Source organism: Chanodichthys erythropterus, chromosome 15 (assembly GCF_024489055.1).
Source record: "Chanodichthys erythropterus isolate Z2021 chromosome 15, ASM2448905v1, whole genome shotgun sequence".
NCBI classification, from domain to species: domain Eukaryota; kingdom Metazoa; phylum Chordata; class Actinopteri; order Cypriniformes; family Xenocyprididae; genus Chanodichthys; species Chanodichthys erythropterus.
This window is the reverse complement of record NC_090235.1, coordinates 6,968,452-6,991,806: the sequence shown is the minus strand read 5'-3', so window position 1 is coordinate 6,991,806 and position 23,355 is coordinate 6,968,452. Positions and strand designations below refer to the sequence as shown.

At 37.2% G+C, this 23,355-nt stretch overlaps 1 protein-coding gene across 1 annotated transcript; it reads right to left on the bottom strand.

Moving 5' to 3' along the window:
- Nucleotides 1-2,930: 2,930 nt before the first annotated feature.
- On the bottom strand, nucleotides 2,931-13,796 carry LOC137002160 (uncharacterized; the record flags this gene model as incomplete). The annotated part of the gene is made up of 6 exons (XM_067361664.1): nucleotides 2,931-3,353; nucleotides 4,395-4,487; nucleotides 10,832-10,918; nucleotides 11,660-11,838; nucleotides 11,948-12,235; nucleotides 13,673-13,796. Coding segments are annotated over 6 exons (1,194 nt in total), but the record flags the coding sequence as incomplete, so codon positions are not given.
- Between the last annotated feature and the right edge of the window lie 9,559 nt (nucleotides 13,797-23,355).

Sequence of the window (23,355 nt, the reverse complement as noted above, 5' to 3'; positions counted from 1 at the left end):
ATTCTTACATCAAATGTTCCAATCAATCGGGTATGAACAATAATCCAAAAATTGTTTAATGGACAATTTATAAATAAATCTGCTCTGCTCATGTTTGATAAATGCTTTCACATTGATATTGCTTCATAAGGCCCAATAACTGCACATTCACTCATGTGTCATAAGAACAAACTGTTACAATACAACTTCTGGAGTGAAGCAATGGGAGTTTAAAAGAAGGTTTGCTAGTCAAAAATCTAGGGCTTGATCATGAAATATATGTAATAAGTATCAATGCAGTATAGAAAACTTTTTTTTACCTTTTATACAATGCTTTAAAATTACAATCTACACCTGTTCTGAATGCAGTTACTAAAGGGATCAACCAAAACAAAAGCAAAAATAAAAATTAAATCCATTTAATTCATAATTTGACCATGTTTCATTATTTTTTGCAAACCACTGTATTTACATTAGCTGTAATTTAATTCACATCTTCACATCACATCTTAATTGTGCTTTTTTAACACCCTGTCTTTTTTTTTTGCCAGTTTCCCTCTGTCATTGAGACATCAAAACATGAGGTAGCAATTTTACCAGCAGTTTAAGCCACGCCCCATGATGTAAGACTCCACCCACCAGCTACAGCTCATTTTAATACTGCATTATAATCTTCCTCACACATTATTTACATGAATAAACACGTTTATCCAGTAGAAACGAGTAGTGCTAACCTAAAAATCACGTGTTGTGAGAATTAGAACACATACACTCTAAAAAACAAAGATTCCAAAAGGGGCGTTTTGCAACAATTCCATTCCCAAAGAACCTTCCAGTCAACAGCTCATAAAAGAACCATTTTTGTCTTAGAATGAAGAACATCTAAAGAACCCTTTTCCACTATAAAGAGACTTTTGTCCAATGGAACGGTTCCAGTGTTAAAGGTTCTTCATGGACGCTTTGATGCCAATAAAGAACGCTTATTTTTATTTTTTATTTTTAAGAATGTATATAGTTCTTAAAAGAACAATTTTTTCTTAGTGTAAAAAACAACCTTTTTCCAATATAAAGAATCTTTTGTGGAATGGAAAGCTTCCGTGGATGTTAAAGCCAATAAAGAACCTTTATTTTTAAGAGTGTATGGTATGAAAGCTTTGCAAATAAGGTATTTGCGATTATTAAATGTGAAGAATTTCACAATGCTTTCAGTATGTGATAAATGTGTCTAAAGAGGACCTATTATGCTTTTTTACATTTTCAACTTTCTTTAGCATGTTGCTGTTTAAGCACGTAAAAGAGCTGCAAAGTTACGAAGCACAACGTCACTCCAAAGGGAGTTATTCTGTATATCGGTAAGCAACTCCCTGAAAATCCTCACTTGTAGCCTCGAGTTTTCTTCTGGGAACGCCAGTTGCAAAATCCCTCATTTAAATAATTCCCGCCCAAGGCATATGCAAATAAAGGGGCGGGGCCTTGTTGAGTTGCATTAGTAGTGTGTTGAACCTCGCAGTTATGGTCAGGGCCGTGAAATTTCCCAAACACGCTCAAAGCGGTTGACCAATCACAACACACTGGTCCAGCCGACCAATCAGAGCACATTGCGCTTTTCAGAAGGAAGGGTTTTGTAGAGACAAAGCATTACTGACAGATTGGGAGGAGAGGTGCTGCAACAATGTTAAATATCTAAAAAATAAAGTTTTTTGCGTGAAAACCTGTTCTAGTAGAACTAGAAAGAAGACTTTGTAAAAGGCCATCATTTGAGCTCTTTAAGGAAAATTGACATGTTTAACTAGCATGTTACAGCTAGATGTGTTTTACGCAGATTCAAGTGCACTGACTGAAATGATTCAAACACAAATGATTCAAACCTACATTATCAAACCATATTAGATATTATGAATAAAGATTTTCCTGTACTCAGTTCCCTCTACACTCAATATCTCACTTCAGTCCAATTGCGAATCATTCCTCATGAATAAATGTCAATGTACGTGAATCTCAAGCAAATTTCTGCAAGTCTTACAAAGCTCAAAGCTCCTAAAATATATTCAAATGAGTGGGAATAAAGGATCACATGAGAAGAAAAGAGATCATCAGAAAGGCCCAGGTTGTGGAGAAACCCCAGCGGAGTCAGCACCTGAAACTGCTGAGACGAGCCGTTTCTTCAGCGGGGTTCCTCTGAACCAGAGCCAAAACCCTCCACCACGGCTGATCCTATTTACAGTGTTAAGCCAGCGTATCAGATACCTGTCATCCATGCGGATCTGATTCATCAAGGTGTTTAGTTTACCATTGGCAAGGATTATCAGTACAGCACTTCAAAGCTGGCGGTCAAAAAGAGAGCATTGACATCAGGTGTAGCGCTGGGAAAGCGTGTTTGCCGGTTGATGCATTCAGGTTGATCTTGAAATGAATGCAACTTGATGGTAAGTGACTCAACAAATGTTCTTTTGGCATTTCGTAGATGAACTGCTTGAAAAATACTTGAGTAAGATACCCATTTACAATCCACTTCAGGTGTTGCTTGAAGCGTCCTTGGAGTTTCAGGCAGTTTGACACTCTCGTAAAAAGTTCTAGCTTTAGTGACATGGCTAAATAAAGTTAAAAAAGTATTGTCAAGTGTGTCTTAAGATGTGTTTTTTCTTCTTCACATGCACTACATGGGCACTCTAATCTAGCACTTGGCTTTAAACTAGTCAGGAACTCCTCGGTAATTCAAAGACATGCATAGTGCAGGACCGTTTCTGTTCTTCAAAGTTTCTTTTTTATTTATTTTTTGTGAGTGCTGTTGTCTTCTCTTGAATTCTTCTTCTCTTTTTGCTTGTTCGACAAACCATTTGTTAAGCATCAGATGAGTACAAGCAAGATGAAGTGTCATTTGTTGTTGTGATGTTGCAATTGAAAAGTGGCCGCACTTGTGTAAAAGAAATCGGTGACTCAATTTGCAGCGCTCAGGTTGTGGTTCCATTAGTTGGATCAAATGTAGCAGCTGTCTCAGAACGTGGCGAAGCATCTTTGCTCGTCTTTGCATCCAACTCGTTCACTTTGGCCATCTCCTCAGGCGTGGTTGCGGCAATCAAGTCGCCGTCTATCTGAGCCCCAGATTTGGGGGGGACAACAGGGCTGGCACTCAGAATGGAATCAGGGGTGCGAGTGGCACTGTGGTCGCCCTCAGAAATGGTTGGAGGGACGCCAGCGAGAGTGTCGGACTCAATAAGGAGCTTGTGAGGTGAGGTGAGATTGTCGGGTACGTCTGTGTCACTGTCCAGAGGAAGTGCAGACGTGGTGAACTCCACGCCCGAGTCGTTCATCTCCAAGAAGTTTTTGTCAGATTGGAGAGCCTGGTACTGACCTGGTTTTGATACCTCAAGACCCTAAAAGTAAAGTTAAATTAGAACCACAGAACTATGAGATGAATGTCTGAAGTATTCAAATAATAATACAAAAATAAGGTAACCTAAAATGAAAATTCTGTCATTATTTTTTTATTTAATTTAAATTTAATTTAATTTTTTGGTCTGAACTATGTACAGTCGTTGTACAAGCTGCATAACAATTCTTTAAATAATTTGAATACTGTGTTCCATGGAAACATAACCGCATGCATTCCCTCTCTCAACATAGTTTTATTTATTTATTTTTATTGCACAAAACATAATATAACTTGACAGTAATGAATATAAAGGAAAGAGCCTATGACACACAAAAAAAAAAGATAGACAAGGAAAGAAAAAAGTGAGGGGAGAACAAAACATAGATACAGTACAGTGAAAATTTATGCAATAGATTCAGATAATGTAATAATAATTAATGTTATTATTTATGGTTTCTTGGTTCATTTTTTCTGGTAATTTTATGGAAAGACATATATATATATATTATCTGGGCATTTTAGGAGTTAAAGCCAATTATTATATATATTATATTATTATAGTTATATATGTTTTATACAGTTTTTAATGTTTTAATTTTAGTTATTTTTTAGTAATTTTGTTAAGTGCTTTTGTCATTTTTATTAGTTTTTGTTCTTCTTAAATATTACTATTTAGCTTTAATTTGTTTTAAGGTTTAATTTGTTTTGAGTTTTAATTTTTATTTATTTCCAATTTGTAATTTTAGTAATCTGTAGTAATTGTCAACTTAAATTTAATTCAGTTACTTTTCAAGGCAGCATTTCTAATTTTCATTTAGTTTAAGTTCTTCTGATATTTATATTTTATTTTAGCTTTATTTCAATTACCAAATTTTTCAATAGTTTAAGATGAATTAGATTAATTTTGTTAACAATAATAACAATGATTTGGAACAACATGAGGGTAAGAAAACGATGACCGAATTTTCATTTTTAGGTGAACTATCCCTTTAAGATCATGTTGGCGGCACAGCAACTTCTACAGTTAAATAAAATCACTTACTTTGATCTCAACTTCTGTGCTCTCAGTGTTGTTCTCCCATGTGGACTGCACAGTGGACTCCTCTGTGAATCTAGTATAAACTTCATGAACCACCTGAAAAACACAAATACACAAGTCAAGAATAAGCATATGTGCTGCTGGAGGTCCCACAATAGTATAAAAATCACAGCAAGGGCTTTTTCACACTAGAGATTGTGGTTCGAACCATAGAGTCCATTTAAGGCAATTTTGGTTTGTTGGGCGTGAAAGCTGTTTTTGAAATTGAATACATGCTTGTTCACGAGTCTACTTTAAAAGTGCCATAGAACGTGTTTTCAAAAGATTTAATATAAGTCTCAGGTGTCCCCTGAATGTGCCTGTGAAGTTTCAGTTCAAAATACCCCATTCATTTTTTTTAACTGCCTATTTTGGGGCATCATTAAATATGCACAGATTCAGGCTGTGGCCCCTTTAAATTCACATGCTCACCGCCCCCGCTTGCCTTGAACAGCATAAACAAAGTTCACACAGCTAATATAACCCTCAAAATGGATGGTCATGCAACATGTCTAATCGTGTAAGTATGGTATTTATTTGGATGTTTACATTTGATTCTGAATGAGTTTGAAAGTATGCTCCATGGTTAAAGCTAATGTTACACACTGTTGGAGAGATTTATAAAGAATGAAGTTGTGTTTATGAATTATACAGACTGCAAGTGTTTAAAAATGAAAATAGCGACGGCTCTTGTCTCTGTGAATACAGTAAGAAAAGATGGTAACTTTAACCACATTTAACAGTACATTAGCAACATGCTAACAAAACATTTAGAAAGACAATTTACAAATATCACTAAAAATATCATGATATCATGGATCATGTCAGTTATTATTGCTCCATCTGCCATTTTTCGCTGTTGTTGTTCTTGCTTGCTTACCTAGTCTGATGATTCAGCTGTGCACAGATCCACATGTTAATGCTGGCTTGTCTAATGCCTTGATCATGAGCTGGCATATGCAAATATTGGGGGCGTACATATTAATGATCCCGACTGTTACGTAACAGTCGGTGTTATGTTGAGATTCGCCTGTTCTTCAGAGGTCTTTTAAACAAATGAGATTTACACAAGACGGAGGAAACAATGGAGTTTGAGACTTACTGTATGTCATTTCCATGTACTGAACTCTTGTTATTTAACTATGCCGAGGTAAATTCAATTTTTGAATCTAGGGCACCTTTAAAAAAAATGGGAGAATGATGGACGTTTTATATGAGTATGGAGGATATTTTTTCATAAGTGAACTGCTATTAATATAATGACAAGGTTTTTTGTTCAAAATTGGCCCAATTTACCTGCATCTTATAATGCATCAGTATTTCCTGTTTGCCTGCAGAAATTGCCTCTGGCAAGTATCTTGCATTGTTTACTTCTCTTGCCATGACAGGTGCAAGTGACATTAAAATCTGCCAGTGAAAATCAAGGAGACTAAAATATGAATACAACAATGAATATTGAATTTTGCTTTCCATTTTGGCTCCTTCTCCTGAGCTGTTATCAAGCTACAGTGGCAGACATCTGCTGTTGGTAATCATATTGCGCTGGTGATGCAAACGTGTCACAGTTTGGAGCCAAATAATGCAATGTTGAAATGTTGTGTGAAGGCAAGGGCAGGGGGTGGAAATGAATTCAGGTTCAGACCAACCTAATCAAACCAAGTGTGAAAACAGCCAGAGAAATCAGCAGATCCAGAATAAATATTCTGCACACACATTAGGGTTGTTGGAGATAGAATATACTGTATACTGTAACATTGTGAAAACTAGATGATGCAAAGGGCAATCTGATTTCTATTTCAAACACACTGATGAAATCGGCATGTTACTTGTTTAAAACACCACAACTCTCCCGTATTTGGCCCTTCACAGTGTCACAAAATATATACAGTATGAGCATATTGTAAAAACCCTGAGGCACAATTACCCATAAGGCTTTGAGGGTAAACACAATGATGTCACAGACGAACACATGGACAACATGAGTTTTACTGGGCTGGCAAATGATTAATTGCTAGAGTCTAATGGCTATATTCAGAATAGCATACTAGCATACTATTACTATTTCTGCAGTATGCAGTATTTAGTATATTGTGTGCAGAATGGCTGCCATGGTAAAGGAAGATAGCAGTGTGAACTCTGATCTCAGGTAAATGTTATGAATTAAACTTTAGTAACTACAGTTTCAATAGCAACAGGCTAACGAAAAGAATAGCCCTATAGTCGCCTAATAAAGAGTTTGTGACTAATTAAATGAACGCATTGAAAGCCAAATATATTTTACAGACGTATGAAAATTACACAGTCAACACAGAATACACACTGACAGAATGCATTACCTTGACAGGAACATTTATGCAAAGGGCAGAACAAGTCAGTGGCTAATGATCTGGATACACAACATACATCTTCAGTGTATAAAATATTAATACAGTGAACCGAACACCACAAAGGAATTGAGTTGCATTTAGAAGTCAAGACCATTATCAGAATGACTGAACACTTGAAACTGTTGACATTTGGCGAACAGTGCGCAATTTAAAGCTGCAGTCCGCAACTTTTTTGTGTTAAAAATTTACAAAAATTATGTAATGAGAATATACAACATAAATCCATTTTCCAAACCGTGTTTTTGTCTTATCCTGAATCATTATGGTACACTTATAATAAGTGTTTATATTCAGACTATTTCAGACCGGACTAGTAGGACTCGCCGCAGAGTATCACAGTAACTGCGTGACTCGCCATAGACAAACACGGAGAAAAGTTGCTCTGGCTAGAATGTTCCTCCGCAAGACGCGTGCAGTTCTGTTTATTAACCGCTAGAGGGCCAAAAATCGCGGACAGCAGCTTTAACCAGACTGAAATTTATTAATTTTCTTTAGTAAAAAAAAGTTTGAAATAAAGCTTCCTTGCTTTATTGTGAGTTATTGCGCAACAAAGATTATCCAACAGCACCACCTAACAACCAACCCGCGGTATTACAGATATTGTGGGTTTAAAGGGAGAGTTCACCCAAAAACTGTCTTTCAGATGAACACAATCAGAAATCTTGCAGGCTCAGTGCACCCTTCTTAAAGCTAAAATGACAAATGGGCGCACTTCATGTGCACTTTCAGCCTTGTGGACTTACAATGGCCGCTGTGTGCGCGTGTCTGTTAAGTCCACGAGACCATAGATGTCCCATTTGTCATTTTAGCTTTAAGAAGGGTGCACTGAGCCTGCAAGTCTGTGAGCTACGCAGAGGACTTCAACCCGGCAGTCAAAGCGGCATTACGTCACGAAAGTGCGGACTCGGAGGAAGACCGTGAGGGTTTAGGGTGGCATTTGGGCCAATGAGTAAACCCCTGAAGCGATGTATGACGCAGGATGTAGGAGTATCGTAAGTTTAGACACCTCTCAGGGTTCAAACACATATGGCTGTTCAACAAACTCTCTTATATTGAAATCCTCCAACATTTCTCTTTAAAATTTCTTGTTTTAGAGTTCTAATTCGAGACCGGTGTTTTGTTTTGCTCTATCCTCTGAGCTTCCGCATTCGTCAATGCATCATGTGTCAGGTCAGGGGTCACTCTTACGCCGCAAATCGATGCGTACGGCCATCTGCTGGAGGTTAGTTATTATAATTAATAAAGTTTTAAATATGGATATTTTTCTTACAAAAACCCATCGCTTCACTTCAGAAGGCCTTTATTAACCCCCTGGAGCCATATGGATTATATTTATGATGGATGGATGTGCTTTTCTTGGGCTTCAAAACAGGCCCCCATTCACTACCATTATAAAACTTGGAAGAGCCAGGATATTTTTTAAATATATCTCCGATTGTGTTCGTCTGAAAGAAGATAGTCATATACACCTAGGATGGCTTGAGGTTGAGTAAATCATAGGATAATTAATTTTTTGGGTGAACTATCCCTTTAAACTCGATTGTGAAATTTACGTCATTGTGTCAAGTCTAGTGTGAAGTATGCAAATTTTCACTTCCTACATTTTTTTTTTCATTTTATTTTTAAACAAAATTTGACTAAAATGCAAAGGAAACATTTTTATTTCTTAATTCTGTCAAGGTCACCTGAAAACAATGTAGCATACTGTGGTCATTATTCAGTTTCACATTAATATGCAGTTTAAGTGTAAAAAAAAAAGTTACTGTGTAATTATGCACTATGCTAGTATTCCATTCCGAACATATAGCCTTATAACTATTCTGTATCTAATTTGCAGAGCTAAAAACATGAAATGTGAAAGAAAAATGGCTAATAATTACAAAATCTGCAACAATGTCCAAAGTATGAAATATGAACAGGACATAATTAAAACAGAAACACATTTTAAGTGACCCTATTAATCACTGCCAACCATATGTACACATTCACACAGCAGCATATAAACAGAAGTAAGCACACATAGACACACATACACATAGATTCATATTTACCTCTCCACATATATTGCATATATGTGCATGTGTGTTTAAGCACGGCAGAAGCTTTAACACACAGGTGTATGTACCTTTATACCTATTTATATTAAGAGTTCAAATTAGGATCAGTGCAATACACCTGAAGTTACTCATCTCAGGAGATCTGAGAGGAAAACGAAGGGCATAATGGACAGATACACAAGTCACTAGGAGTGACAGAAGGCTTTTGGGACTCCTATTGCGCTACCACAACACCAATACAGATTCATCAACTTAGCAATGTAAGAAAATACGACACCAGAACGCAAAGCTCTCTCACCCAGCAGGGACTCCGTCAGATGATCCTTTAGGGGGAGAAATGAAGTGTTAAGCTAACCACCACAAAACCTCTTTCAAATAAATGTGTTTGGGTGAAATACACACATTCAATCTCACTTTACACTCCACAAACAAACAGACAGATTATATTTGTACTGACTGATGGGTGAAAATAGATAAGACTGGCAAGACTGGATTGCTTTGTTGTTGAAAAAGGGATGAATTTGCGAGGTTTTGAAACAAAAAGGATTGTTTTCTTAAAGCTACAACAACATGCTACAGCAGGTTTTGTCTCATAAGGTAAAACAGGGTAAAAGAAGATTACAAATTACCTAGGAATAGTTATAAAAATAAGAAATAATTAAAAGGGGTTAATCAGTATGTACAAAGACAAGAAGAGACATACATAAACACACAGACACATATTATTGTTCAGAAAGTGTTGAATAATCACATTTGCTGAAGTTGATTTAATATATTGTATAATCACAACCTACAGTGAAGTACAAAAAGTTTGGGGTCGGTAAGACTTTAATGTTTTTTAAAGAAGTGTCTTATGCTCAGAGGCTGTTTATTTGATCAAAAATATTGTAAAAACAGTAATATTGTGAAATATTATTACCATTTAAAATAACTGTTTTCTATTTTAATACTTTTTTTTTTATTTCTGAGATGGCAAAGCTGAGTCAAACAATGTCTTTACTGTCACTTTTGATATATTTAATGCATCCTTGCTGAATAAAAGTAATAATTTATTTAAAAAAAAAAAACTTACTGACCTCACTTTTAAATGGTTGAGTATTTTGCAACCTCTAATATACTGTGCAAATGTAAAGGAGCAGCATCTAACATATTTGTTTTTATTGGATTGTGTTCAGTAAAAAAGTAAACATTAAAGGTAGGGTAGGCAATGTTTTTCATAAACACTTTTTGTCATTCTGGTTGAAACTCTCTTCACATCCTGATAGCAATCAATAATAAAAGTGGTCTAAATAAAAATTAACATATATCTTCTTGGATGTCACAGTCATCAGCTGAAGTGCCTTGGTTGTCCACCAGTGGGCACTCAATTATAGACTATTGTTACTCTGTCATGGACTTCACTACCCATAATCCTCTACCCTGTTTCATCATCACTCATTTTCTTTAGTTGTTGCTTATTAGCCTTGTTTGTTCCGTCTAGCCTGATTCATTGTGAGGTTTTGCTTTGTTACTGTTAAGCCCGGAACACACCAAGCCGACAGCGACGAACTAGTGGCGACGAAAGCAGACCGCGGGGTTGGCTCACGTCGGCAGCGTCTGGGTCCAAACTTGCCCTGACACACCAAACCGATGCTCAACACCTGACAGCCAAGTAGCACGTGCACCTGCGTAAGATGAAATGCCTTTCCATACCACTAGGTGGCAGTAGCTGAACAGCCAATCAGAACAATCAGATGGCCCAACTGACAGACGAGCTCTGACACCAATTCAACAAGTCGAACTGGCCGAAAAAAAGCAGACAAGGACCAATTTCAGCCGACGGTGCAGAACAAGGTTGACAAACAAAAACTGATGCTGCGTTTGGATCCTCACTCAAGTCTCGGAGCAGTTCATAACAGTGGAAGTCTCAGGAACAAAAAATGTCCAATCACTGCAATCAGTCGGTACAATGTCCTACCTGTTCGTCAACCAGTGTATTTCCATACCTCTCTGCATCCTGCTTGCGCAGACGTTGCACGTCATCAGCGCATTCCATTAAGCTATGCTGAGTTGTAGACAGACAGTCACAGAGTGCCACAAACAAACAGCTGCCACTTTTACAGTTCCTCCTGAACCAAAACAATGAGCTTATGCAGTAATTACGAGATGACAACCCATGACGGTGGTACAAGTAGAAGAAGCCTCGTTTTGACGTCTCCTCGCGCAATATCACGTCACGACTTCAAATTGCTTCTTACCGGAGCGCCCGATTTGTAAACGAACGTACTTTGGACTTTCCAGCTGTACGTGTTTCACTTTTTTTGGCTGCAATCAAGCTTGCTCTTACAGAGTTGGACTTACGAAGAGGAGTCGACTCCCCGTGCCTGGGTGCGAATCCTGTGAAAGGCGACTGACTGCTCCTTACGTCACGTTTGCTTTTGTTAACGCCATCGGGTAGGTGTAGGCATAGCGTCGGTGGGACGTTATTTTAAAATGAAATGGAGCACAAATGTCAAATCGAGAACCACGGCGATTCGTCTAAAAAGCAACGTCATAAAAACGTACCACATTCACCCTATTATCTGCTCCGGCAAAAAAAAAAAAAGGAACACGCTCTTAGCGCCACTCAGTGGACATTTCGCAGCGAAACTGCAGCGATATGTACTCACTGTTACGTATTTCGCGACTCGCCAAAACGTGCCCACGTGTACGTTTTCGTCATGAGACATAATTGCCATAATTGCCTACCCTACATTTAATTCAGTTTTATAATATGTCTGGGGTGTCGGAAGTTGATTGGTTTTACCTGTCTGAACGCCTCTCCATCACCCTTGCCAGCCTGCTGAGCGATTAGGGAGATCTTACGTGCTCTCTCTGCCCGGCGGTGGACCTTAATCAGACAGGACAGCAGACACACCAACAGCAGGAACGCCAGCAGAGACAGCAAGGAGATGATCGCAACATAGAGTTGTGGCAGCTTATAGGCTGTTATGGGAGAGGAGAGGATGATCATGGGTATGGGAAATGGACCTCAATTTGTTAGTTACTAAAATCTGATTCAAACACAATCAACAGTATGTTCTCAAATTCTCACGTTCCACATGAAGGTAGACGTCAGCTATGCGGAAGCCTGAGAAGTCCATCACTCGAAAGACACCCATGTCACTGACTTTGATCTTCTTCAAATAGAATATGGATCCTTCCACAGATGCTCGACCCTCAAAAACAGACTCAACAGGCAACGTCAGCTCTCCCTGATCCATGATGAGTCGTTCTTTGTGGTCAGAGTCTGGGATGTAGACCATTTTGACTTTGGTGTGGTCCACGTGAAGCTTGATCTTCAAGGTTTCACCATAATTCAAGTGCTCAAAGATCTGATGATCTGTGAAATGGAAAAAAAGCAAGGATAACTGAGACTCAAAATTCTGATTATTATTATTATAGTTATTTAACCTTGAATTAAATATTATAGGGTTAGTTCACCCAAAAATGAAAATTCTGTCATTTATTACTTACCCTCATGCCGTTCTACACCCGTAAGACCTTCGTTAATCTTCGGAACACAAATTATCTGATGGTTCCGTGAGGCCTCCATAGGGAGCAATGACACTTCCTCTCTCAAGATCCATAAAGGTACTAAAAACATATTTAAATCAGTTCATGTGAATACAGTGGCTCAATATTAATATTATAAAGCGACGAGAATATTTTGGGAGCTCCAAAAAAAACAAAATAGCGACTTATTTAGTGATGGCCGATTTCAAAACACTGCTTCAGGAAGATTCGGAGCACAAATGAATCAGTGTATCGAATCTGCTGTTCGGAGTGCCAAAGTCACGTGATTTCAACCGTTGGCAGTTTGAAACACTGATTCATTTGTGCTCCGAATCTTCCTGAAGCAGTGTTTTGAAATCGGCCATCACTAAATAAGTTGTTATTTTGTTTTTTTTTGGAGCTCCAAAAATATTCTCGTCGCTTTATAATATTAATATTGAACCACTGTACTCACATTTAAATATGTTTTTAGTACCTTTATGTCATTGCTCCCTATGGAGGCCTCACGGAGCCATCGGATTTCAACTAAAATATCTTAATTTGTGTTCCGAAGATTAACAAAGGTCTTACGGGTGTGGAGCAACATGAGGGTGAGTAATAAATGACAGAATTTTCATTTTTGGGTGAACTAACCCTTTAATGCACCAAATGTCCATGTACCTGCAAACAGCTGACAGTAAGACTAATGAATTACACTTAGAATATAATATATATATAACTTTTTTTGAATATTGTTGTCCTTTATCATCTCATATAAGAACAACCATTACCTTTGTTTAAAAAAAAAAATAATAATAATTGTAATGCAAAGTGGCAAAGTGGTTTATTCCTTCAATAACCAGCTGTTGTTTTACTTTCATTTGTAAGACTCAAAAAATATTTAAATTTAGAGCATGTCAATACCAGTAAATCCATCTTTGTGCTAGTATGGCATTTTTGCATATTCAGCTTTGTTTTTAGAATTGATTTTAGATTTACCCTGCCAAAATGTCAAATAAAAACTGTGGTCAGAGGGTCAGTTCCTGGACAGTTCTTGGCTAGAATAAGCTGCACTGTGGACCCAAATGAATACTCATAGTCTTTTGTGCTAACACTTACATGTCCTATTTTTTGATCATTTATTCTCTGTCTTTCCTTCACTTCCTCTTACACTTCCCTCTTTGTACTTTTACACCATTTTAAGACTTTGTCACATTAGTCATGTAAGGCTGTCTCTTTTATGAAGCACTGAAATGGTCTTCTTTTATAATGCACTATAACACACCTTTCACATTAAGGCAGGCCCTCAATCTGACTTTTTCATCACTGTCCTTGATGGTGTAACTGCCCTCGTCGGCTCCTGTAACCAGAAAGAGGTTGACCCTCTTCTCGCCAACGGTGAGGCGGTTCTCATACTCTTCCATAGGGATGCCGGTGTGGTTAAGGAGAAGCACAGGTGGTTCCTCTGTGGTCTGGTTAACTGGAGTCAGAGCTCCAGGCCTGAACTCAAGGGTGTATGGACCGATCGCAGGGTTAATCGGGATATGATACGTGTCTCCATATTTCACCACAGTCTCTAACGCACAGTCTAGAAGAAAAACACAACTGAAATACATTAACACACCTATGAGGACTTTCATATTTAGTAATATGAATAATTTTATGTAATATTTTTTATTTGTGTTTCAGTGGCTAAATTACTAAAACATTAATGGTCTCATCTTGCCTGCAAATAATTTTCAGCATCATTACTCTAGTCTTCAGTGTCACATGATCCTTCAGAAATCATTCTAATATGCTGATTTGCTGCTTTTTGTGGAAATCGTGGTGCGGTACCACACAAATGTTTGGGGTCAGATTTCATCAAATTGATCAAAGGTGACAGCAAAGATACGGTACAAAAATATTAAGCAGTATATTAAGCAATATTATGTGTGTGTGTGTGTGTGTGTGTGTGTAGAGGTAAACACGTTATTTTACAGTGTGCTTGTTACACATGTTACATGTAGTTACTGTAGTAATAACTACAAATTATGTATAATTACATGTGACCCAAATAACCCTAAACCTCAATACTAACCTATGTAACCAATATTTATATAAAAATAGTAACTTCTGCTTAATATTTTGTAATAAATTAATGTATTAACATGTATTAACTTAATGTAAAATATAGTGACCATAGCTTTTAATCATTTAAAAAGGGTGAATTCCTGTCATCTATCAAATAACCAACAGAGCAAGTATTTCTATAGTGGTATAGTAACTTTTACCTCTAACAACGAGAATGATTCGTCTGACATCAGCTGGGGCTGCAGAATTCCTCACCACATATGTGCCCTCATCCTCCTCGCCCACATCCTCCAGGATCAGATGGCTGATGTGAACGTTCAGTTTGGCTCTTTTATCCAGAATTGTCCTGTTCCGCAGAAGAACCCGCTCTAATACCGGCTCCACCCTCGGCTTGAACAACACCTCTGATGTGTCTAAAGCCGGCACGGGAATATGAACATCCTCTCCAAAGAAAGCAGTGCGGTGTTCATCTTTAGCTGCACAGTGACAAGAAACAGAGAAAATCAGACAATATAATTCACTTATCAACAACAGAAAATTAAGAAACATTAAAAAAAAAAATTTATATATAGGAAATAGAGCATCTGTCTTTAGTAAGTCACTTTGTAATTATTAAAATTTCAGAATCATTACCTTTAATGGTTGATGACCAAGCTGAAAAAAAAAGAAATAAATAAAAAAGTTAAATACAATTATATAGAGGCAAACAAAGCATTTCTATTCCAAATATCTAGGTGTTTTCTTATCTTATAAAGACTACAATAAGGAGAAATACACTAAATTAAAGGGTTAGTTCACCCAAAAATGAAAATTCTGTCATTAATTATTCACCTTCGTGTTGTTCCAAACACGTACGACCTTCGTTCATCTTCACAACACAAATTAATTAGATTAGATATTTTTTGATGAAATCCATGAGCTTTCTGGCCTAGATAGACTGGAACCACTTTCAAGACCCAGAAAAGTAGTACAGACATTGTTAAAACAGTCAGTGTGACTACAGTGGTTCAACTGTGTTTACTACGTAAACAGCGTAGGAGAATGACAGGGAAGAGAAGAAATTGTTGAATAAAGTCCTTATTTTTGTTTCATTTTTGCACACAAAAAGTATTCTCGTCGCTTCATAACATTAAGGTTGTACCGCTGTAGTCACGTGGACTAGTTTAAGGATGTCTTTACTAACTTTTTGGGCCTTGAAAGTGGTAATAACGTTGCAGTCTATCGGAGGTCAGACAGCTCCCAGATTTCATCAAAAATATCTTAATTTGTGTTCCAAAGATAAACGAAGGACTTACGGGTTTGAAACAACATTAGGGTGAGTAATTAATGACAGAATTTTCATTTTTGGGTGAACTAACCCTTTAAGTAAAATAACAGAAATCTCTGATTGACTGTTGTATTGGAATTATCCACCTCTTGGATTCATTGTGATTAACAATATGCTGTAAGTGCAAAAAGTACCTTTTTTTTCACTCTTAGATTTTGTTTTAATGAATGCGGGTGTGTAATAATTGCTCATATCAAACTGCAAATATCAGAGTTAAAAGAAAACTATAACAGTACATCCTATTAAATGATCTAAACTGTCCAGAATGCCACTGGCAATATGATAGCGTATATTTGCTCAGGTGATCAAATTTCATTTAGATCAAATTTAGCTTATCTATATAACTGCTGCAAAATAGCAACAAATTTGCCCTTATATGCTCTCACCAACTGAATCCCTTTGGACTCAAATCAGCAGTTATGAAGGATAATAACAAGGAGACAACTCTCTCTCTCTTTGTATATATATATATATATATCTTACATATTTCTTAAATCCCTGACTGAAAAACTACTGTAAAGCAATTCACTCTTAACTCAAAAGACAAACACAAAAGAAAATGCAAACATGTCGTGCTTTTAAAAACCAATGGCCTGAATATACAGGCTCTAAATATATATGCCTTTTTGCTGACAATAAAAATTCCCCTAGAGTTAATAGTGAATGAGTCCTATCTGGGAAAAGAGTTTCCCTTCACTGCAGCACGAACAATATAAAAAGGACTATTAGGAATGCTGCCATCTCAAACTGCCAACTGTGCACTTTCAGTCCAACATCGTATGATAAATTATGCTGCAAATATTACCCTTGCGAAATAAAGCAATTTAGAAAACAATGCAAATGAAAAGCTAAGTCTTGTAATTGTTGTACCAACATTTATTTTTATACTTCCTCCAGAAATATGTATCAATCAGTTACCTGAGCACAGGAGGGTGCTAATGACTGCCACGCTCGTGATGCTCATTTCGGCTGGATATCTGTGTAAATAAATGCAACTGTGAACAGTGAAATAACATAAACAAGCAAAAGTTCTATGTGAAGAAATAATAATGTATGATACCTAATATGGCAAATATATCATTTGAGCTATGCATTTAAAATGAAAGCAAAATTTTCAGATTAAATTCAAAAAAAGGATTTCATAAATTCATTATGCTAAATATAAGACGACAGTGAAGAGAGTTAAAAGAGATTCTTGTCATAGTCAAATAGCACTAGTTATCTAACCGACTCCTGAATCATTAATGCAAACCGAATCCAGCCTTGTACATCAAAAGAGACCACTATTGCTTTTAGGTCAAACTGTACAGCAGCGTGACAGTTTGATCAGTGTCTCTTTAAGACACTGTAGATCTGATTAAGGGAGGTGATTGGTTGGCTGTCTCTCAAACAGTAGCTTTGTAATGGACACTGACCATAATGCCATCACATCCAATTTCTGGCAGGACTACTTGCCCAGATTGAAGACAGCTAGTGGCACTTCTTTTTCCAAAACACCAGATATTCAGAGCTCAAATTTCTCTCTCTATCTCTCCCCTATGAGGTTTAAAGTGTTAGATCACCCAAAAAATGAAAATTCTGTCATTAATTACTCACCCTCATGTCATTCCAAACCCGTAAGACCTTCATTCCTCTTTGGAACACAAATATTTATCATAAAATCCGATGGCTCAGTGAGGCCTCCATTGCCAGCAAGACAATTAACATTTGCAATGCCCAGAAAGACATATTTAAAACAGTTCATGTGACTACAGTGGTTCAACCTTAACGTTATGAAGCGACGAGAATACTTTTTGTGCTCAAATACAAAATAACGACTTAATATCTAGGGGCGATTTCAAAACACTGCTTATGAAGCTTCGAAGCTTTGCGAATCTTATGTTTCGAATCAGTGATTCGGAGCATGTATCAAACTGCCATGGTCACATGATTTCAGTAAACAAGGCTTCATTACATCATAAGTGTTTCGAATTTCAATCGTTCACCACTGCGGGGCGTGACTTTGGCAGTTTGATATGCACTCCAAACCACTGATCCGAAAAAAAAGATTCGTAAAGCTTCGAAGCTTCATGAAGCAGTGTTTTGAAATCGACCATCACTAGATATTGTTGAATAAAGTCATTATTTTGTTTTTTTGGCGCACAAAAAGTATTCTCGTCACTTCTGTAGTCACATGAAATACATCTTTAGTAGCTTTCTGGGCACTGAACGTGTTGGCAATAGAGACCTCACTAAGCCATCGGATTTTATGAAACACAATACCTTAATTTGTGTTCCGAAGATAAACAAAGGTCTTACGGGTGTGGATGACATGAAGATGAGTAATTAATGACAGAATTTTCATTTTTGGGTGAACTAACCCTTTAAGGTTTACCTTTTATAGACATCATTCTTTACCAATAGGTTGAGCATAGAGGTCATTATTTTGAGTAATAGCTAAAAAAAATAATAATTTAAGTCACTATAAAGATTTTTTAGAATTTTTTTAAAGATTTGTGGCAAAATGGTTCAAGGTTGGGAGAGTGAGACCATCTTCTTTGTTCTAGTCCTTTGCCAAAGTACTTTTTGGCCTCGTATTGGATCAGAACTGAGCGCCTCAGCGTGAGCTGCATCTGCTCCACTTCCACTTGATTAACAATCGATTTCATAACACCGCGTATTTAGAATAAATCTGTTTGGTTTTTAAGTGCACTTCACCCGAAAGCATAATCATTCTTAATGTCTTTAATTGGCTTTAATTCACATTTGCTCAAAAAAATAAAAAAAAATAAATAGTGAATGAAATGGAGTGAGGAGCCTCTAATGATTGACAGGCCGTGTTTCAGGCAGCGCGTGCCTTTTAAATCGCTGACTCAGTCAGATGATTCAGAATGGTGACTGTACCAATTAAACGACCTTAATTAAATTATCTTTCATAAAGGATTCCTTCTGTATAAACACAAAAGTCGCTGTCGCGTTGAGAATTACAAGGTTAATAGCTTATATCCGTGTTTTTCATCCGTGAGGGAAGCTTTTTTTTCTCCGTTCTGTAGCCAATTTTAACCACACGAGCCGCTGATGCGACAAGGGCGTGTCGCAATCTTCTGTTGGACCTGTCCCATCAAAGGGAGTCTGAGGACCTCATTTAACCCGAAATATATTTGGATTCATCATATCTGCACACATTACCATTCATTCGTGTTTTCGTTCTCTCATCCACACATATATAGCTTGAACAAAGCAGGATCAGAAATTAAAACACGCACGATAAAACGTGACGGTCTTATTCAGCGAGATAATGACCAGACATTCAAATGCCGTAATGTCTGTCGGTTCTGTTATGTAAACGAACTGGTTCGTCGCGAAACATTGATATTAAAGCTCCAGTGGTGTTCAGCGTGGCGATAATGAAGTCACGAGTGTCCAGCATGTCTCGCGCAGACAGGATTCGATGTCCCATTCAGGAGAAGCCGCATCAATCGACAATGAACTATGAATCAATATTTTCTCGTGTTACGAATACGGCCACTTCACTTACATTGACAGGCTACGCTACAACCAAGGTGCTAAATAATGTAAGAATTTGTTTTAAAAACAAACGAGGAAGATAAGCAGAACAGTTTCATGTCATAAAGCTGCGCATAAATACAACATTCTAACAATAACTGTGCCAAAAAGGTGTTGTGTCTCCACAGTTCTGCATTTAGCCTTTTATAACGAGGCTATTAAAATTTTAAAAGATGTCCCAACGCGAACTGTTTTTTTTTTGCTTGATATTATCAATAGAAACGCCCGAAATCATCTGTTATCTTATATCTGCATCTAAGAATAAAGTTATGAATACAGTAAACCACAAAACTGCATAATTTTACCCTGTTATTTATTTTGCCTGAAAGCATCCTGTAATAAACATTCTTAAATATGATAAAGAAGTGCTGTAATAAACCTACCTTTGTGTATGAAATCCAAATCAGCAAAAGGATTGGCACGCTATATGAAAAGAAAAATGGTTTAAAAGGATGGTTTTGTTCGTCCTCCTATTTTTCAAGCCTTCTTCATCGCCCCCAATCTGCCACAGAAAGACACTACAAATCGGCGGTATCTGGAAGACTTCGGCTGATTTCGTTTTGAGACAATTTAAGATCGGCTTTGCTCGGATGCTGTCGTTAATTTCCGGAAAATCGCTCTCACCAATGCTTTACAAAGAGCAATCACGTTTACACAAAGCTTAAGCGGCAAATCTGTGTAGCTCTTGGCAACATTAAATTTAAATAACTACTGTTAAAATGTTAAGTCTCATTTATCTCAATTCTAATAGCTTAGCATTACTATAATTACTAACAGAGTATTTGCAAAAGAAAAAAGTCTTCCTATGTGTCAATGATGCCTAAATGGTGCCTTATAATCACTGGCTTATACAGATATAATTTGAAGGATGCATTATATTATGTGTGCTATGCGTGTAAAACAAAGAAAGAGGAAATATGAGCTTTTCATTTCCTTTCTCATTTTAAATCCCTGTATATAATCACATCACTCCAAAACAATCCAGTCTTTGTGCTCCTGCTCTACTCACTGCTAAGAGCTGAAGTAGCCTCTGTAATATATGAGCTGTCAGCATCTTACATTAAAGAACTACTCAATGATTTCCTCTTCTGTAGATCTTGAGAGGAATTAGAAGAGAAAAGCAGGTCTAAGATATAGGTCTATCTGTTCTGTGCATTTCCATTTGAATAAGTGCTAATGCACAGCAATAATAATCGATCATTTTACCTGTTTCTAGACAGATAGATAGATGGAACTCATGTCAGCACAACATGTATGCGTCGTGGTGCTCTCATGAATGCATTTTGGAGATTAATAAATGAAGTGGGGAAAAAAATGTTTGCACTTGCATCACTTCATGAAATTGAGTTTAGAGGATTAGTTCAGAATTTTAAATTTCCTGATAATTTACTCACCCCATGTCATCCAAGATGTTCATGTCTTTCTTTTTAGTCGATAAGAAATTAAGGTTTTTGAGGAAAATATTTCAGGATTTTTCTCCATATAGTGGATTTCACTGGGGTTTAATGGGTTGAAGGTCAAAATTGCAGTTTAAACGAATCCCTACGTGATCCCAGATGAAACGATCATTCATTTTCTTAAAAAAATCATAAAATTTATGTACTTTTTAACCACAAATGCTCATCTTGCACTGCCCTGCGATCCACCCTGCATGACCTAATTACATTAGAAAGGTCACGCGACATAGGTAAAAGTACAGATCCTGTGTCTACAAAGCAAACATGCAAAGACTAAGTCAAATGCCCTTTGCAAAAAAAAAAAGAAAGTAAAATGATGTTGGGTGATTTTGAAGTTGGAGGAGAAAATGAGATGGAGTTTTTCGCCCTACTGCAGTACTTCCACCTATGTCAGTCTTGACCTTTAAAACTTGATTACGTAATTGGTGGTGCATCGCAGAGCTAGTGCAAAACGAGCATTTGTGGTTATAGAGTATTTAAATTTTTTATTTTTTTTAGAGAATGACCAATAGTTTCGCTAGATAAGACCCTTATTCCTTGTGTAGAGCCTTTTTAAGCTTCATTGAAACTGTAATTTTGACCTTTAACCCATTGAAACCCAGTGTAGTCCACTATATGGAGAAAAATCCTGGAACGTTTTCCTCAAAAACCTTTATTTCTTTTTGACTAAAGAAAGAAAGACATGAACATCTTGGATGATGAGTAAATTACCAGAAAAATTTTATTCTGAAATTTTGAACTAATCCTTTAAACCACTGGAGTCACATGGATTACTTTAATGATGTCTTTACTAACTTTATGGGGCTTGAAAGTGGTAGTTGCGTATGCTGTCAATGGAGGAACAGAAAGCTCTCAGATTTCATTACAAAAATCTTCATTTGTGTTCTGAAGATAAAAGAAAGGGAGAACGACATGAATAGTCACATGAACTGTTTTAAATACATCTTTAGTAGCTTTCTGGGCATTGAACGTGTTAATTGTCTTGCTGGCAATACATGCCTCACTGAGCCATCGGATTTTATGAAAAAAATATATCTTAATTTGTGTTCTGAAGATGAACAAAGGTCTTACGGGTGTGGAACGACATGAGGGTGAGCAATTAATGACATGAATTTTCATTTTTGGGTGATCTAACCCTTTAATAGAGTGCTGCAGGGATGATGTATTTTTGTAGGCCAAAACATCAAAACAAGTTAGCATTTTAGCACCTCCAGTCCCATCGCAACTGAAATTATAATATATATTTTATTAGAAATACAGTATATTTTTGTAGCATGGATTGGGAGCAATCTGAGCAGAATCAAGAAACTGTGAGTCTGAGAAAGCTCAAAGTTTGGTTAATCTGAGCTGTCAGAAGCTTAGTGATGGTGATGTTGAAGTCATGCGATCGTGGGCTACTGAAGTTAATTTATAGCCTTTGTTTAGATTTTTTACTTCTGAAGATTGTATTTAGGCTTAAAGGTACAATATGTAAAATTTTTGCAGTAAAATATCCAAAAACCACTAGGCTAGTGTTATATATTTTGTCCAGCTGATTACAAACAGTATCTCTAATGTTTTCAACTACTTGTAAATCATGAGAAAATTCCCTTTCTAAACAGTGACACGGGGCAGTGCAGTCGCCTGTCAATGACGCAGTTACCTTTGTTACCGCCTTTACTGACGTAGAAACCACATGACAACAGTGCCGTGGACAAATGAGGAAGTAGAGTCTAGCGTCCAGCAAACCACTAGCTTGCTTCAAGCAGTTCCTTATTTACTTCTTGCACGTTTTATGGTGGATTGTGTTACTTATTTATGGAACATAATTACTGTTTACCATCTGCCGCTGGTTCTGTCGACAAGGACAGCTCCCGTAAACTCATGACCGGAAAAGCGGAAGCGGCGCCTAACTGTGTCATAATAAAAGTCCCGCTGCTCGTGAGGCGTGTGTTGATCAATCGCTCCAGCTCCTCGTTCAGCTCCCGCAACACTCTGTCCTGCTCTGCTTCATACTACAGTAACGTTAATAATCGCATCCACGAACATGAGTTCTTCCAGACTCCAATCCCTATTCTTTTGCACCGTCCATTGAGATGGAGACCACATTTCCCAAGTTTAAGCTCTAAAACTTGGCGTCATCAAACTACGCCTTTGTTTTGAATAGTATAATAAAAAAAGTGCATTCAAAAGATCTGTAACTACATATGTAGTCATATAATTCACAAAGCTACCAGATTAATACAAACCTGTGATGATGAAAAACGTTTAAATTAGGCCAACATTATGACAGCAACACTGAAACTAAAGGACGATGTACGTGTTTTAAAGCTGAACTTTATGCGTGAGGATCTTCAAAAGCTGGGAGCACAAAGGAAAAACAATGGGAAAGCAGCAGTCGGTGTAGTGGAAGTTTGATGATAGGCCTGTGTATATGCTACTTAGCTATTTTAATAATTCAGTGCTCATATTCCTAGGCCAGGGCTTCTGAGCCCACCCTTTGAGAAGAAGAACTGCTCTAATTAAGGCTGCGTCCGAAAACTGGAAAATGTTGCCTTCTGAGGACACATTTCAAGGTAGTAAGGC